The following is a 16,060-nucleotide window of genomic DNA, read 5'->3' as shown; positions in this document are numbered from 1 at the left end:
TTTTTTTTTCCAATGGCAGGCACTGAATTTGAATCTTTGCCTATGCTACGCCAGAATTGTTGCTCATTTCGCGTTACCCAGTGGGCACCTGTGAACCAAAGTCACGGAGGCGAGCAGCATTGCCCAAACATAATTTATAAGTTGTGGTGCCTATTTTTTAACTTGCTTTCAATCTACAAATTATTTTCATAACGCAATCACATATCACGGAAGAAATTATAAATTTTTTTCTGATTAAGGCGTCAAAATTTTCATGAAGCAGACGCCGAATTAATAAACTGTGAGACATATATCCTAAAATATTAAATCCTATTAAGAATTAAAAAAAAAGACATTCCGAAACATGTAATTTGTGCTAGAACAAAATGAAACAAGTAACAGAAACACGAAAGTTCGGACATTTTGCTGATTTCTTTTCTCTTCTTTCGAGGCACTTTATTTTGACCCGTGGCTTTCGTTAAAAGCTTTTCGGATCGATTCGAAAATAAATTGAGAGAAACTAGTAGAAAAGGGACATTTCATTTTATCAGTATTTTATTCTTTTGTTTGTATTTAAAGTTTACTTTCTCTGTGGAAGCTTAATTTATATTTGTTGTGATCTTGTGTCGTTCAGCAAACTGTTCAATATAAAAGGGGAAGCAAAATTCTTTCTGAGTAAGGAATAAGGTATTTAGGTACTGAAAATAAAAAAAACGAAAAAAGACTGTTTAAACGTAATCCTCCCCCTATCGATGCTTATTGTTGCTTAAAAAACAAAAATAAGATAATTTTGATTATAAGATGTTGGTAAGAATCATCACAAAAAACAGTTTTTTACTAATATTATTATTGATTGTTTATTTAGAAGTAAAACTCTGTGCTGATCGAAAAATATTATCCATTATTTGAAGTAATTTGTTTCCAATACAATATAATTCTCACCTACTATTAGCACTATTCATTAATTAAAATAGCTTTATTTAATTTATTTTATTTAATTCATTATTTATTAAAAAAATAAAAATTAAAACAGAATCAGGATTTAATTTCTAATTTAAATATAACTCATCAAAGTTTTAAAAAAAGCACTGTATTTCCGAAGATAAAAAGAAATATGCATAAAAGAAGTTAATTTCTACCTGGTTGGGAGCCACTAGTATAAAATTAAGTAATTTTGCTATTGGATTGTGATCAGTTTTAACAATTTTCCATACACTCGAAAATTGAAACGATTAAAAAAACGGTCAATTGTAAAAAATGTAAGGCATTTTTTAAGTATATCTCACAGTACACTTCTGTGCAAAAATTAAGGACGAAAAGGAAAAACTAGCATAACAACAAAACAGGCAGTTACAACGGAAGGAAAGGTCATTGAGAAGACCAATTACGGTAAGGTAAAGTAGAAAATTTGCATATATGCACCATGACGTAACGGGGGGCGTGTCGTAAGGAAATAAAACGAGCTGGAGGTGGAAGTTCAGAATTTATTTAAATGGTATTGCGCGGTGTACACCAGTTTAAACGAAGTAAATTTTTTTGCCACGGTGGATATGGCCAACCGACAACACGGGAGACGGCATCTGAATGAGTTTATGCGAGTTCGAATCATTGGGAAATGGGAAGAAGATCGAAGTGCGACGTTCGAAGGTGGAGTTCACCTACAGTATCGTTTCACGAGCTTGGAACATATTCCAGGGGACAGAAACAGCTGTCCGGAGGTTTAGTAGAAGTCGTCCTTGCACAACCACGACAACGGGTGAGGATTGTTCAACAGGCTTGAAGGAACAGACGGCTGGTAGCAGAAAAAATCACTAGGCATACACAGTAAAGTACTAGACTCCAGGCATCGGTTTTTACTCTGACCAGAAGGGTGATCTATTTGCACGACGGCCAGTACGATGTGTCCCATTAACGCCAGTTCATCGGAGACTCCGTTTTATGTGGAGCCAGGAACATAACAAGTGACCAGATGTGCTATGGGGTCGAGTACTCCTTACGGATGAGAGCAGATTTAGTCTGACCAGTGATTCTGGACGCATGCACATCTGGAGAGAGCAGGGAACACGCAATAACCTCTCTAACATCATGGAAAGCCGATTTTCAGGTAGGCGGAGTTCTTGTATGGATCTTTTTAGAGGTGCTGTGGGTTCTGAGTTAATCTCCATGGACGATAATTGAACATTGGCAGTCACAGAACTGTTAGAGAGTGAAGATATTGCACGCATGGAATAGCCGGCGAGGTCCCCAGATTTTAATACGATTGATTACGTGTGGGGCACTCTAAGGAGACGCTTGGCAGCTCGTCCCCAGCCACCAACAACAATTACGTAGTTGCGATTAGCACTACAACGGGAATGGGCAGCAATTCCTCAAGAGTTCCTTAGCCACCTGTTCCTCAGCATGGGCAGATGATGTCAATCCTGCATTGCAGTCAGAGGTGATCATACCCCTTAAGGATGAAATTTCCTTGGCAATCTCATGTAATATTGAAGTTTTGGTCATTTGTACACTTGTGTTTTAAGCCTATAAAGTTCATTATTGTTACTGTAGATTACAATTTTTTTTGCAAGTTGCTTACTTTTTCATATTCTCATATTTTAAGGATCCTATGGTATGTTTTTTTAATCGATTTTCAACACTGCTGTTCAAATTTACATTCGAAAAGCCCCTTCGTCCTTAATTTTGTCACCCCAGTGTTTACTGAACATTACCAAGGTTCATTTTTAAAATGAGGAAACATTTTAATAAACAAGCGTGAAATAACGTATAGTGCAGAACATTTTGAAATACGCATAATAATTCCATATTTATTCAAAACAATAACATGGGGTGCATTTTAACAAAAATGTAGCGACTGGCAGGCCTGGCCGGTAGTGACCGTTAATTTTGCTATATACCTACTAGAAAAATTAGTAAAATGAAAAAAATATGATTTAATTAAATAACTGATATTTTTTTTCTGTTCTGTATGACATTTTTTTATTGAATAAAAATGATGTTATCAATGAGAAAATGTTACCGTTCTCTCCGAAGCTCAGCATTTCTTTTTCTAAATGTTTCTACCAACATTTGAAGCTCCTCTGCATGTTGTTCGTGAATAGAAGACAGTTGATGGGTAAAATCAGCAACTATTCATTAAAGAAAGAAAAAATCAATTAATTGTACGGAAACAAAATAAATTTTTTTTTTTTAAATATACTAACTGTTTTTCTTCCTCCGTAAAGTGGAAATATAAGAAGAAATTAAAGTAAATTGAATAATGATAACAGTTTTGTTCTATTTTTTTTTACTCTTATAATCAACAATTGCTTGATTCTTTTATCATATATTATAAGAAACTTGTACTTGTTGCTGTATAAATTGTAAGAAAATTAAATATTGCTTTTTTTCTTCCGTAAGGTGGAAGTATGAGAAGAAAACAAAGAAAAATGAATAATGATAGCAGTTTTACTCTAATTATTTTTCTACTCTAATTATTTTTTTACTCTTATAATCAACGATTGTTTGCTTTTTTTTCCATAAATTATAAGAAACTTTTACTTGTTGTTGAATAGCTTATAAAAAACTTATATTTCTTTAGTGTACTAATTATTTTTTCTTCTTCCGTAAAGTGGAAATGTGAGAAGAAAACAAAGAAAAATGAATAATAAAAGCAGTTTTGTTTTATTCATTTTTTCACACTTATAATCCTATTGCTTTACAGATCTGTCAAAACGATATTTTTTCAATGCGATATTTTTCACCATATATCGATAAATGATAGCCGAATATTGCCGAAGTAAAACTATGGTGTTTTGCAAATCGCAAAAATTTGAAATATTTCGCACAGCATTTCCTAAAGTTGAATTTCAAATTCATCAAATGAAAACAAATTTCATGAAGTAAACTCCCAACCAAAACAGTTATTTTGTTTTTGATTCAATTTTAAACTTATAGGTTTTTTTCAAATGAGGAAATCGGGTGAAATTATGCAATGCAATAAACAACTGCTAAAAACAGCCCCTGTTAATAATTGTTAAAAGAGAATAGTTAGCAAAAATTAATCACTCGAATGCAATTTTTTACAGACCGAGTACTGCTTTTCTGATGAAACATAATTAATAGTGATAAACTTTTTATGAAATAGTAACAAAAATATTGAGTATTTTTTTATTAAACTATAAAAAGTATTGCTCACCTTTAAAAAATATTATTTTGCAATAAGTCATAGAAAATGTAGATGTTGATCAATTTATAAATGAATTTCAATAAGTATTTACCATTTTTTGAGTAACTCTTAATAAATATTCCGGTAAATTGTAAAAAGTTTTAATCATTTTCATTAAAAATTAACATATGTCGATAATTTTTCGATTAAACTTGAATTAATATCGGTAATTTTCTATTTAAATTATAACAGAAATCAATAATTTTCTGTTTAAATAGCATTAAATATTAATTATTCTTAAAATAAATTAAAATCGCTTTTTTTAAAAAATAAATTGTAAACTATAATTATCATCTAATTATATTTTTAAAAAATTTACTCATTTTTAAAAAATAATTATTGATAATTAAGTTTACAATTAATCATAGCTTTACTATTTTGTTGTAAAATGCACTTTCCTAAATTCGATTCCTTGGTACCCATTCATAAATGTGATTTTAGTACACGCATTCATAAATGTGATTCTAGGATACGCATGCATAAATGTGATTCTAGGATACGCATTCATAAATGTGATCCCATGGTACATATTTATGAAAGTGATGCTTGGGTATGTATTCATAAAAATGATGCCTGGGTATGCATTCATAAAAGTGATGTCAGTGTATGCAGTCATAAAAGTGAGGATACGCATTCATAAAAGTGATGCCGGGGTAAGCATTCATAAAAGTGAATTTCAGAGTGTGCTTCAATAAGTACGATTCCAAGGTATGCTCTCATAAGTGTGATTCCAAAGTGGGCTTTCATAAATGTGATTCCAGAGTACACATTCATGAATGTGATTCCAGAGTACAAATTCATATTTATGATTTCAGAGTACTAACTGAAATAATATTCCGCAATACCATAAAAAAGTGAAGGTTAATTCCTTTTTATCTCCAAGAAACGTGTTAATGTAGAATAAAAATCAAAATAAATCGAAGTACAAGAGAGAAGAGAGTTAATTACATTCTTTGTGAGTGTCATGGACAGAATCTTATATAGAACAATGCCTGCATAAAATCTAATTAAAAACCTAGTGAAGTTTCGACTTCCCAGTTGCTCTTTGGGATATAAAATATCCAAACAGGTAAAGACGTTTAAATTAAAGAGACGTACGTTTCCTTTGAATTATTCAAAGCTTACAGTGACGATAGGTTTCAGAATAATTAGAATATCGCCAGTTGGCGCAGAAGCACGGTCTGTGCGCAATCATTAATTAATCGTAACGAAAACGTTAACGTTATTAAAATAAAAGCTCACCACTCCTCGCTTTTCAAAAACTTGTCACTTGAAAGTCTAGTGAGCGTCTTTTAAAAGCATTCAGAAACTGTGTGGATTTATAAAGTCATTGTTTGATATATCTTTCGAGCATTAAGTACCTACTTGAACGCGTCTTATGTTCGAAATTAATGAATTGGATATAATATTTCAAGAATTTATATATTTTGATTTTAACGCCTTTAATTACATAATTTATAGGTGGAAGGGAATTAGATTTATTTTCCGTTAATTATTTTAAGAATGAATGCATTGTTTAGATTAAGTAAAATTTATTACTTTCATGAAACTTTCCAATATATAATATTTTGAATGAACAGCATTGCACTAAAAATGTTAAAAGTGCTTTTTAAAGTTCTTTCGCTGGGCAACTTAAAAGAAATCATTTTTAGTGCTTAGACTTGAAGCAGTCAAAATTTTAAAATTTATATAGTGTTCCGAAAATACCACCCTTAATATGTGTTTTTGGAATCCTTACCAACGTATACAAATAGGGTTATACGTATACAAATATTAAAGTTCTTTCGCTGGGCAACTTAAAAGAAATCATTTTTAGTGCTTAGACTTGAAGCAGTCAAAATTTTAAAATTTATATAGTGTTCCGAAAATACCACCCTTAATATGTGTTTTTGGAATCCTTACCAACGTATACAAATAGGGGGACGCAAATTAATATTTAACCAAGAAAAACAAAGCTAAAACGCTTTCTGAATCACATCGAATGATTGGAACCCGATTCACCCCATTGGAAGGTGAACGTTCTATCTAGGGCGCATAAAAATTTGTAAAAGGTGAGAATTATTAAATCGATTTTAATGACTTTCATCAGGTCGAAAATTCTATAATGATTATTTTTATATGAAAGCCATTATAAAAATAGTCATTATAGAATTTTCCATCTAATAAATGTCTTTAAAATCAATGAATTATTCTTTCCTTTTAAAATTTTTTTATGAGCCCAGATAATTATTCAGTGTTGGAGAAATTTTTCAAAAATTAAAAAATTAAGTCACGAACGTTGTTTATTTTCACGAAGTTGGTGTTTTTCTTAATCTTGACATTCTGTGCAATTTTCTTTAATCGCATAGAGGGAATGACATAGCATAGTCGAAATTGAACCTGACGGTCCTGAATAAATGATAAAAAAGAAAAATCATGGCAGTTATAAAATAACCTATGAGTTACTAAAATACTTTAATTCATGTGATGACAGTAAAATATCGATTCATTAGATCCATATATACTGTGATCATTTGATATTGTATTAATATATTTTGCATTAAATAAGCACAAAAAAATGCTTAATTATCAATGGATGAATTGATATGATTTCAATATGTTTCGGGTTTTTCTGATGCAATTCTATCAAATCATCTCAATTTTTAGGACGGATTTATTCGCATTTTTCTCATGAATGTGCTATAATAACAGCAAGAACAAAATTTAATGACCATAAAAATAAAAAAGTAACCAATGCAAGAACGATGCGCAGTGTTACGTGTCTCAGAATGGTAAAAACGTTAATTTACGTTTCTTATAGTGCAAGAGAGAAAATGTAAATCCACGGGGGCTTTTGGGAAATCAAAATATAAAAAAGAAAGCTTTACGAGCCTCTTTCAGTAAGTAATAAAGTTAATAGCTCACAAACAAAATGCGAGTCCAGTACTTTCTTTTAAACTTTAAATCTCGAATACTGCGGGAAATATTTTTTCCCCTTCTCTTTGGATTGGAAACTGCAATAAAAAAGAAGAAAAAAAAACTCTAAGTATTTATCAACAACTGTATTAGAAAAACCCAATGCATCGATAGATCTCATAAAATTTGTAACGCAGAAATTCTTAGAGCCACAAATAAAATACCAACCAAACTTGAAATTAAGAAGCAGAAATGGATTAGTCATAGCCTCTGTAAATCTACGAAACTTAAAGAAAACAAGATTTTAATAGTTATCCCCAAGACTACAGAAAAAAAAGAAGGTGAAAACAAATTGTCGAAGTATCAATGAACTGAAAGTAGTTGGAGAAATATGGAAGGAGGTAAAATGTCTAAGTCTAATATCGAGTAAGATGGAAAGCAATAATCGAGGCTCTATGCTTCAATTTTCAGTGAAGAGGCATGTTTGCACTGTAAAAAAAACTTGCAGTTACCCTTTGCATAAATGAGAGACAGGGGCAGGATAGTTGGTAGGACGTTGGGCTAGTGTTCGTGAGAAAAGGAGTTCGAATCCCACCAGCAAGGAATCCAAGTGTATTAAACGGTGACTTGTGCACGTTAAATCTGCCGGGTCCTCAAATTTCCTATAACAAATCAATACCTCTGGGAGTATTGAATTGGAAATTGATTGCTCTCCAGTTCAGGTCAAAATTACGATCTGTGGATGAATGAATGAAGCATGAATCGGTCCGGCTTGTAAAATGGGCTGTGACACGTGTGTGACAGAAGTAAATGGCGCCACTGAAAAAAACAGGAAACGCACTCTTTGCCTTAAAAAATTCGCTTGCGTTCTAGCAGGATTGCTGGTATTGGCCAATGGCATTAGTAACAATCTTTTGTTTTATCTACACGTTGTTCGAAAAGTATAGTAATGGTTATTTATTTCTATTGGATCAATCTTTAAATACGGCAATGAAGGCATTGTTTAAAAAATTTAAATAATTACAAATATTTTCAAAAGTCGCATCAATTGATACTAAATTCATCCCAACACTTGATCCTATTTCCTGGGAGTGTCCTCAGAACATGTTTCTAGGATGTGAGTTTTGTGTCTTTAAAGGTACGGGCTTCGTCAATGATCAAAAGCTTTGTTTTCAGTTTTTTGATGGGATAAGTATTTTGCAAGATAACCCCATTTTAAGCAATCCTTACAGTTTTACTATCATTTTTACTTTATTTTATTACTATAATCATCATTTTTACAACCATTTCCGAGATATAACAAACCCAAAATTGTAAAAAGAGAACAAACTATGAGCAAAAAAATTTCAGTTCTTTCTTTTTTTCGGTCGAAGTAAAACTCTCATGGCTAACATTTTTTTTCTTGATTATAACGTATATTATTATTTATAAAATTTTTCACAAATAAATATTAATTGTATCTGTTAATTATACGTGATAGTAGCGAACATAGAGTTTGTATTTTCATTGAAAATTTTCTATTACGTTTATTGCAGTGTTTATTTTATGCAATTATCACTGCAATTAATACATATTTTATAGTCTTTATTAAAGTTTTACATCGTTTAAGTCAGAACAAATTGCTTTATCAAATTTTGACGAACCATCATCGAGGTATGAAAAGTAAAGTTAAATTAATAAGAATTTAGTATTCATGTTCCATGAATCTAAAAGTTGTTTCAAATAATTATTAGACTCGACAGTGGCTTTTAAAGAGTGCCTTTCTTTCATCCAACAAACTGGTTTCTTATTATTTGAAATCAAAAATCGATTTTGACATAGTTTCGTCAAAGTTAAATATTTTTTCTCTCTAATTAAAGAAATTTATTTGCGATTCTAATGTATTTTTAACTTAAATTTTGAAAATTATTTCGGAATATCCTCTACATTCTGTCCTAAACATAATTTTCTTGCGTTTACAAATCCTCCAAATTTGTTTGTACGGAAACACTTTAGAGATATATAAAAATAAACACGCAACTCTTCAATGACTAAAATTTGCATTCAAGCAGAAAAATTTTAAAGATTAGTTAGAAATATTCTTAAAATGCCATTAGAAGCGAACCAAATCGGTTTATTTCTAGTAATAAGTCGGAGCGTAAGGTTAAAATTCACTACCAAATCGAAAAATAAAAGAATAAAGATAATTACATTTCATGTTACGTGTCAATATACGAAACTTGCTCAGTGCAATTTAAAGCCTTACATGCATAAATCTAATTTATAATTGACTGTGGAATCGCATTTCTACACTTGTTTTAGACAAAATACAAATCCCTAAAGACAGGGATTTTATATTCCAAAAATAAAATAGAAAGTTAAATTCAAAACTACGTTTCGTATCCTTTTCCTGAATTCTGGCGTAATATTGTAATTTAATTACGTTTTAATTTCATACTGATGAATTATTGACAGTTTTATTTTTACTATCATTAGTAATAAATTTTGTAACATAGTATTCGTGAAATCATTTCAAGATCTGATGGTTCAAAAATTGTAGATGGTTCTTTTAAAAGTGAAAAAAAATTTTTTTTTCTGCCGAAAATAATAATTTTACTCAAATACAGTCAAACTCGTTTATTACAATCTCTAATTTAATGATGTCTTTGATTTAACGAGGATATTTTTAATGAATGATAAATTAAATGTTACGATTATATGTCTACAGGATATCCTTTTTGCAAAAAATATAAAGCAGATAACGGAAAAATGAAGTTTAAAAAATTGCAGCAAAATATATGTAATAGATTATAAGTGCTTCCACCCAGAGTTCCTGCTCTAAGTTCAAAGAAATTTCGACAGGTGACTCTGCAACTAGTGAACCTGTAAATCATAGAAAAACAATTGAAGATCGCATTACAATTGTTGAAATATTTTAATGTATGAAAATTACAGGGCAATAATTTTTTTAATGTTCACCATCAGCCACAATCACGAGTCTCGGTCGGAGAGCGAAATTTGCAAACATAAAAGCGCAATCAAGATCTTTTAGAAAATGATTTTCAGTGCCATCTGTCGGGACAGTTTTGAACTAAGAATATGAAATCAGGGAGGAAAATTTATGTTCAGATACAAAAATGTATCGCGAAAATTATTCTAGCTTAGCAGTTTTCCTTTTATAAAATTTGAAAATCGTTAGTTTAATTTGGAATACTCTATATCTAAACTCGAATTTAAAAGTGAATTTTTCCTTAACTTCTCTAAAATTAGAGATGCAATATATTGTTCACCGGAACTGCTCCCTTAGAAAAATACTTAAAATACCCGTTTAGTTCAATTTTTTCCCCAATTGTATGTAAATAAAAGATAAAAACACTTGAAAGTTTCTCATACACCTTCTCATCAATCAAACAGTCGAAATTATTATATGAAATGCTGCTATGTAAATAGTTGCGTACTATTGCTTATGTGTCTCCATGCATTTTCTCAACTAAATATTTAAAACTTAGAAGTCAATAAAAAAGGCAGTTTTTGAACATTTTTTGATTTATTTTTGTACATTAATACTTGAATTTTTGACTTTTAACCAACTCGGATATAACGAGTACTCTGGTTTAACGAATGAATTGTTTTGTTCTCTGACTAATATGGAGTATAATTTAAAATACGAAAATTACTCTAATTTTGTTTATGAAAAAAATCTTGACAAGCAGTTCATTCCACCATTATTTCAGAAAAGTTGAAAACAACCCAAGTTCATTTTAATATAATATATTTAATTAGAACGTTAGAAAAATTTTATCTCATGTTTTTTTATTACAATATATATACGCACAATAAGAGATAATTTCTTTTATATAAATATTTAAAAAAATGCTTAACAGTACAATTTTAAATTATAGTGACATTTTCTTTCAAACAGTCAGAAATTTCAAAAAATGGTTTTTAATAAAAATATTTTCAAAAGAAAGATTTTTGACAACATGTTAAATAATAGGTTATTCTTATTTGCTTATTTAATTGTTCTTATTAATATTTATCAATAAAAATGCATTACTGAAAATTGGAATCCCTGTTTTTTTAAAAATAAATTATTATTAAATTAAATTTGAAGTGTTATCTTAAAATAATAAAATAAATTAGTTCTATTTTTTGATAAAACTGAACATATTCTTTGATAATAAATAAATCATAATTTTAATTGATCATTTTATAGATGGTGATTCACCAACAAGTAAAAATTATTTTATGCATTTTATAAAGTGATAAATATTAAGTAAATAATAAAATTGTTCCAAAAATAAAAATGTATTTAAATGGTAAATTAGTAATGGCTTATTTAGAAAATGATAACTTAGTAATTACATATTTAGTAGATGAATAAATAATTTTTAACTAGTATATCATCAAAAAACTAGTAAATAATGAATAGATTAAAGAATAACGAATGAAATTCTATCAGTTATTTATTTATCCCAAAATATTAAAATTAAGAAATTAAGAGTATATAACGACATGAATATAATGAGTATAAGTTATTAAAAATAAGGACTTATTTTAATGTGATTAAAAGCTTTTCAAACCAAAGGAAATTATCTTGGTTTGTTTCCTGACTAGCGTGTCTAGGAAGTTAAAGCGGCCGGTGCGCAATGTTATTCAATCATGTAGTTCGTCACGAAATTGTAAAGTTTTAACTTCCACTTTGACCCCCAGGAAGCAGAAGAGAGAAGTGCTTTTCTCTATATCTATAATAATAAAAGGAACAGTTTGTGTAAACGTGTTATAGTTTGGTAATAGTTGCAGCCGGTATTTTCGTAATAGATGCTGGTTTAATAAGTACTAAATGTACTAATATTGTTATTTAATATAAGTGGTGAAGTTAGAGCTTCTTTTCGGTCTCCCGAAAATGATAAGTAGGGAAGAAAATAGCTTGATTGTGATTTGAGTTAGTGACGGAAAACAGAATTACGCCAAATGATACTGAATATAGTTCATTTTTATTTAGTGGGAGGAACTCCAAAAAACGCAATCTTTGTCTAATAACGTAAAGTCATCGGGAAGAGCATAAAAGAATAATAAGTAAAAACAAATTTCGAGGAATTATTAAACGATTTATTGATATTTCAATAATTCTTCTTTACCCTTTACAGAAAACGTTTTCAACTAGAATATAAATATATATCCTTTTTACGAAGTATTTAGCAATTTATCGCGGAAATAAATGAGAAAAAAAAGCCATTTTTCTTTCTTATTTAAAAGGAATTCGCGTGCCTGAAGTAAATACTCGAATTGGCCGAAGTAAAATGTTCTCTTAAGAAAAGGAAATCACGCCATTAACTTCCCAAACGAAAATTCAGACTTAAGGATCTGCACGCAAAATATGTTACAAATAAATCAAGAAGAGGGTATTAAAAGAGTATGTGAAATAGTTAAGACTGTACAGCTGTAGCTTAGACTATACAGCTGTTGTTAAAACATACGAATATATGATAGATCTCCAATAAAGTGTGTGTTTAACGGAAAGTGAAAACACTAATAAATGAAAAAGAACTGATGTATTATTTAATTTGTTTACTTATTGATTTAAATGTAACATTCTTTTGGCGATACCACAACAGTAATCAAGTTTACGATAAACAGTAGTTTAAAACTACATTTACCTTTAAAATTACAGTGTCATTTTCGTACTTAGAAAGGTGTGACTCCATTACCATTTTAGGATATATTATTTTTTAATAAAAAATAAGTTAATCTAAAACTTTTCATCTTGTTTAAAATGGTTCTATCCCTTAAAAGAAAAACACTGCGGATTAAGTAGCAGGCATTGATTTATTATGTGGATCCTTTAAACCTCTTTGTAAAAACTCACTTGTAAATCTCACTTGTAACAAGTGAGATTTACAAACTCACTTGTAACATACTCTTTGTAAAAACTCCATTTCAAAATGCAAATAACATAAAATAAATATATTTTAATGTATTATTATTTAGTTTTGTTTTAAAATTATAGTAAATTCTTTCCTCTGTTGATTAGACTTAGAATTAAGAGTTCTTATGGGAGGAGGCTAAGAATTATACCCTCTATCTACCATAATCCATCTTTTAAAATTGATATTTTAATCCTTTTTTGCAACCTGTTCATAAGTAGCCCGAGTTTCAAATAAATTTTGAAAATATTTCTTTTAGCAGAATAAGATTACTTAGTTTCATTAGCCGATTCACTAATTCTTGGATTGACTGGATTCCTTACATAACTGATTCGCCTATCCCCAGATTCGTATATTTACCCATTTCTTAATTTACTTAATTTGATCATTTACACATATGCTGTTTCAATGATTCATATGACGACTCATTTGTTGATTCACAGATTCGTACATTTACTCCTTTGTTGATGTACTGATTCGTACATTTAATCATTTGACTATTTGCTAATTCGACTATTTATTGTTTCTTTTCTTTTACTGAATTATCCATCTAATATATCTATTCCCTTGTTGTCACTCCTAGCAATTGTTTAGAAAAAATGTTAAAAAATATTAAATGAAGATGGCTGTTATCCATAGCCTCTTTCATCCGACAAAGGAGAGTTACATAAACTTATTAAAAGATTTTGTTTTCGAGTTTTTATAGCGAGTAATTTAAAGGTAGAAATCTAATTTTAACATATTTCTAAATAAGTAAAAAAAAATAGCATTTTTACAAAATAAGGGTAGATTAAATAATAACACCCAAAACTTGATTAGATTTTTCTCGTAGCAATTTTCATGGTTCAAAGAGACCAAAAATATAACAATAATATGCATAGATTATATTTTAAGCTACGGAATCGTGTTTTTTTTTAAAAAATAAACTGGACATACTAGACATGCTAGAATACCTCCTCAACATATTAACCTTAATCTGTAGTTCCCCCTATTCAGATAGATATATGGTTGAAAGATTTAGCTCTTTTTACGGTAATCTTTTGAAATAGATTCATCTTTTAAAAATAGATTGATCAAAAATTTTTTGCTGCAGACAACAGTTTTAATTACATTTATACTACTAATTCACTAATGATTTAAAAACTTTAAAATAGTATACACGATTTTAAATTATATACAAAATTTGAAATTTGTATGGAATCGGTCAAATAGTTCTCGAGAGTGAAAAATACGTTTTTTTTTCGCTAAATAGCATAAATATTTGTGTACTTATCTTTATATATATATTTCTTCTGTGCGTGTGTTTGTCACTGAACTCCTCCCAAACGGCTGGACCGATTTAAATGAAATTTTCTGTGTACCTTCAGAAGGATTCGAGAATGGTTTATATCTAATTTTTTTTCATTTTTTGGACAGATTTAACGTATATTTTAAATATATCTTTATTTAATCGTATTCAGATCCAAACTAGACATAGAAACATAATAAATCAAAAATAATATTCATGCACGTTGCATCAAGTCATATTAAACTCTAATACTTATGCATGCCCTTAAAAGAAGTGCATCAAATATATTTGCAAGTATGTGAATAAAGGCAATGATATAGCAGTATTTCGAGTTGAAAATACCAATGTGACTGCTCTTCCAGTAAATAACAACGACGAAATAACGCTGTACCAAATAGGCCGGTACATCAGCTCCAATGAAGCTGTTTGGTGTATCTTTGGTTTCCCAATTAATGAACGGGATCCAACCGTTATTCATTTAGCCGTCCATCTTGAAAACGGTCAGAGCGTATATTTCACGAACGAGACAGCGATTGACCGAGCTATAAATCCACCAAAAACTACACTCGCCAAATTTTTTGAACTGGGTAATCGTACGGATGCTTTTGGCGTCTTTGCATGGACATTACTCTACTCAGAACTACCACCCTATTTCACATGGGTTCAAAAAAATGGACACCCCACAAGCAAGGCACACCGGTTGATGCATGTCCCGGTTTATTCAAATCAAACGCCTTGGGGAGAATATTTACAGTCAATCCAAGGCAGACTGAGTGCTTTTATTTTCGGCTGTTGTTGGTTAATTACACCGGCTCATTGTCGTTTCAAGATATACGTAAAGTCGATAGAAATCAGCATCCAACGTATAAAGATGCATGCTTTGCACTCAGCTTGCTGGAAGACGACAACCAGTGGTAATGTATGCTTACTGAAGCAGCATTGAACTGTACTGCAAAGCAAAATCGTCTACTTTTTGCTTTAGTATTAGCTACACGTTTCCCGGCCAGTACAGAAACGTTATGAGAATATCGCAAAGATTCGATGACTGATGATATACGGTATCAATATCGCACACGTTGCAACGATCTAACGATAGTATTCAGCGATGCTATTTACAATGAAGCACTGATTGCTATTGAGGATCTTTGCATTATTATTGCCAAATTGCCACTCAGTCATTTCGGTATGCTTTCGCCAAATTGAAGTGCATCTGATTTATTAAACACTGACATGAATCGTGAACTTCAATACAATACGATAGAAATGGCAGCGATTGTTACTCGCAATGTTCCACTAATGAATGAGAAACAAAGGAACATTTATGACCGCATCATGGTCGCAGTTTCAGCAGGACAATGCGGATTTTTTTTCCTGATGCACCAGGTGGAACTGGCAAAACATTAATTACTTCGCTTATTCTCGGTGAAATACAATCAAATAATGGCATCGCGTTGGCCGTTGCATCATCTAGCATTGCGGCAATTTTATTGGATGGAGGCAGAACAGCTCATTCAGTATTTAAGCTGCCACTAATTATTCAAAACAACCCAGATGCAGTGTGCAACATAAAAAATATTTCTTCTATGGCCACAGTGTTAAAACACTGTAAAATTATCATCTGGGATGATTGCACTATGGCACACAAAAATTGCTTGAGGCGTTGAACAGGACATTGAGAGATATAAAAGAATAATGACAAATTATTTGACGGCACTCTGTTACTCCTTTCAGGTGATTTCAGACAAACACTTCCTGTCATTCCGCGTTTAATGTACGCTGAGGAGA

At 30.5% G+C, this 16,060-nt stretch overlaps 1 protein-coding gene across 8 annotated transcripts in view; it reads right to left on the bottom strand.

Annotated features, from left to right (window-relative positions):
• Positions 1 to 16,060, bottom strand: part of Stacl (SH3 and cysteine-rich domain-containing protein) — a 309,612-nt gene that overhangs the window by 93,759 nt on the left and 199,793 nt on the right. For all 8 annotated transcript variants that reach the window (XM_087159889.1, XM_043045475.3, XM_071184157.2 and 5 more), the window contains exon 2: positions 2,999 to 3,107. In XM_087159889.1, coding sequence (XP_087016015.1) covers positions 2,999 to 3,107 — 109 coding nt within the window. The remainder of the gene's footprint in view (positions 1 to 2,998; positions 3,108 to 16,060) is intronic.

This window comes from Parasteatoda tepidariorum, chromosome 3 (genome assembly GCF_982258835.1).
Source record: "Parasteatoda tepidariorum strain Cologne lab strain chromosome 3, Ptep-v5.0, whole genome shotgun sequence".
NCBI lineage: Eukaryota > Metazoa > Arthropoda > Arachnida > Araneae > Theridiidae > Parasteatoda > Parasteatoda tepidariorum.
This window is presented reverse-complemented; position numbering and strand designations above follow the sequence as displayed.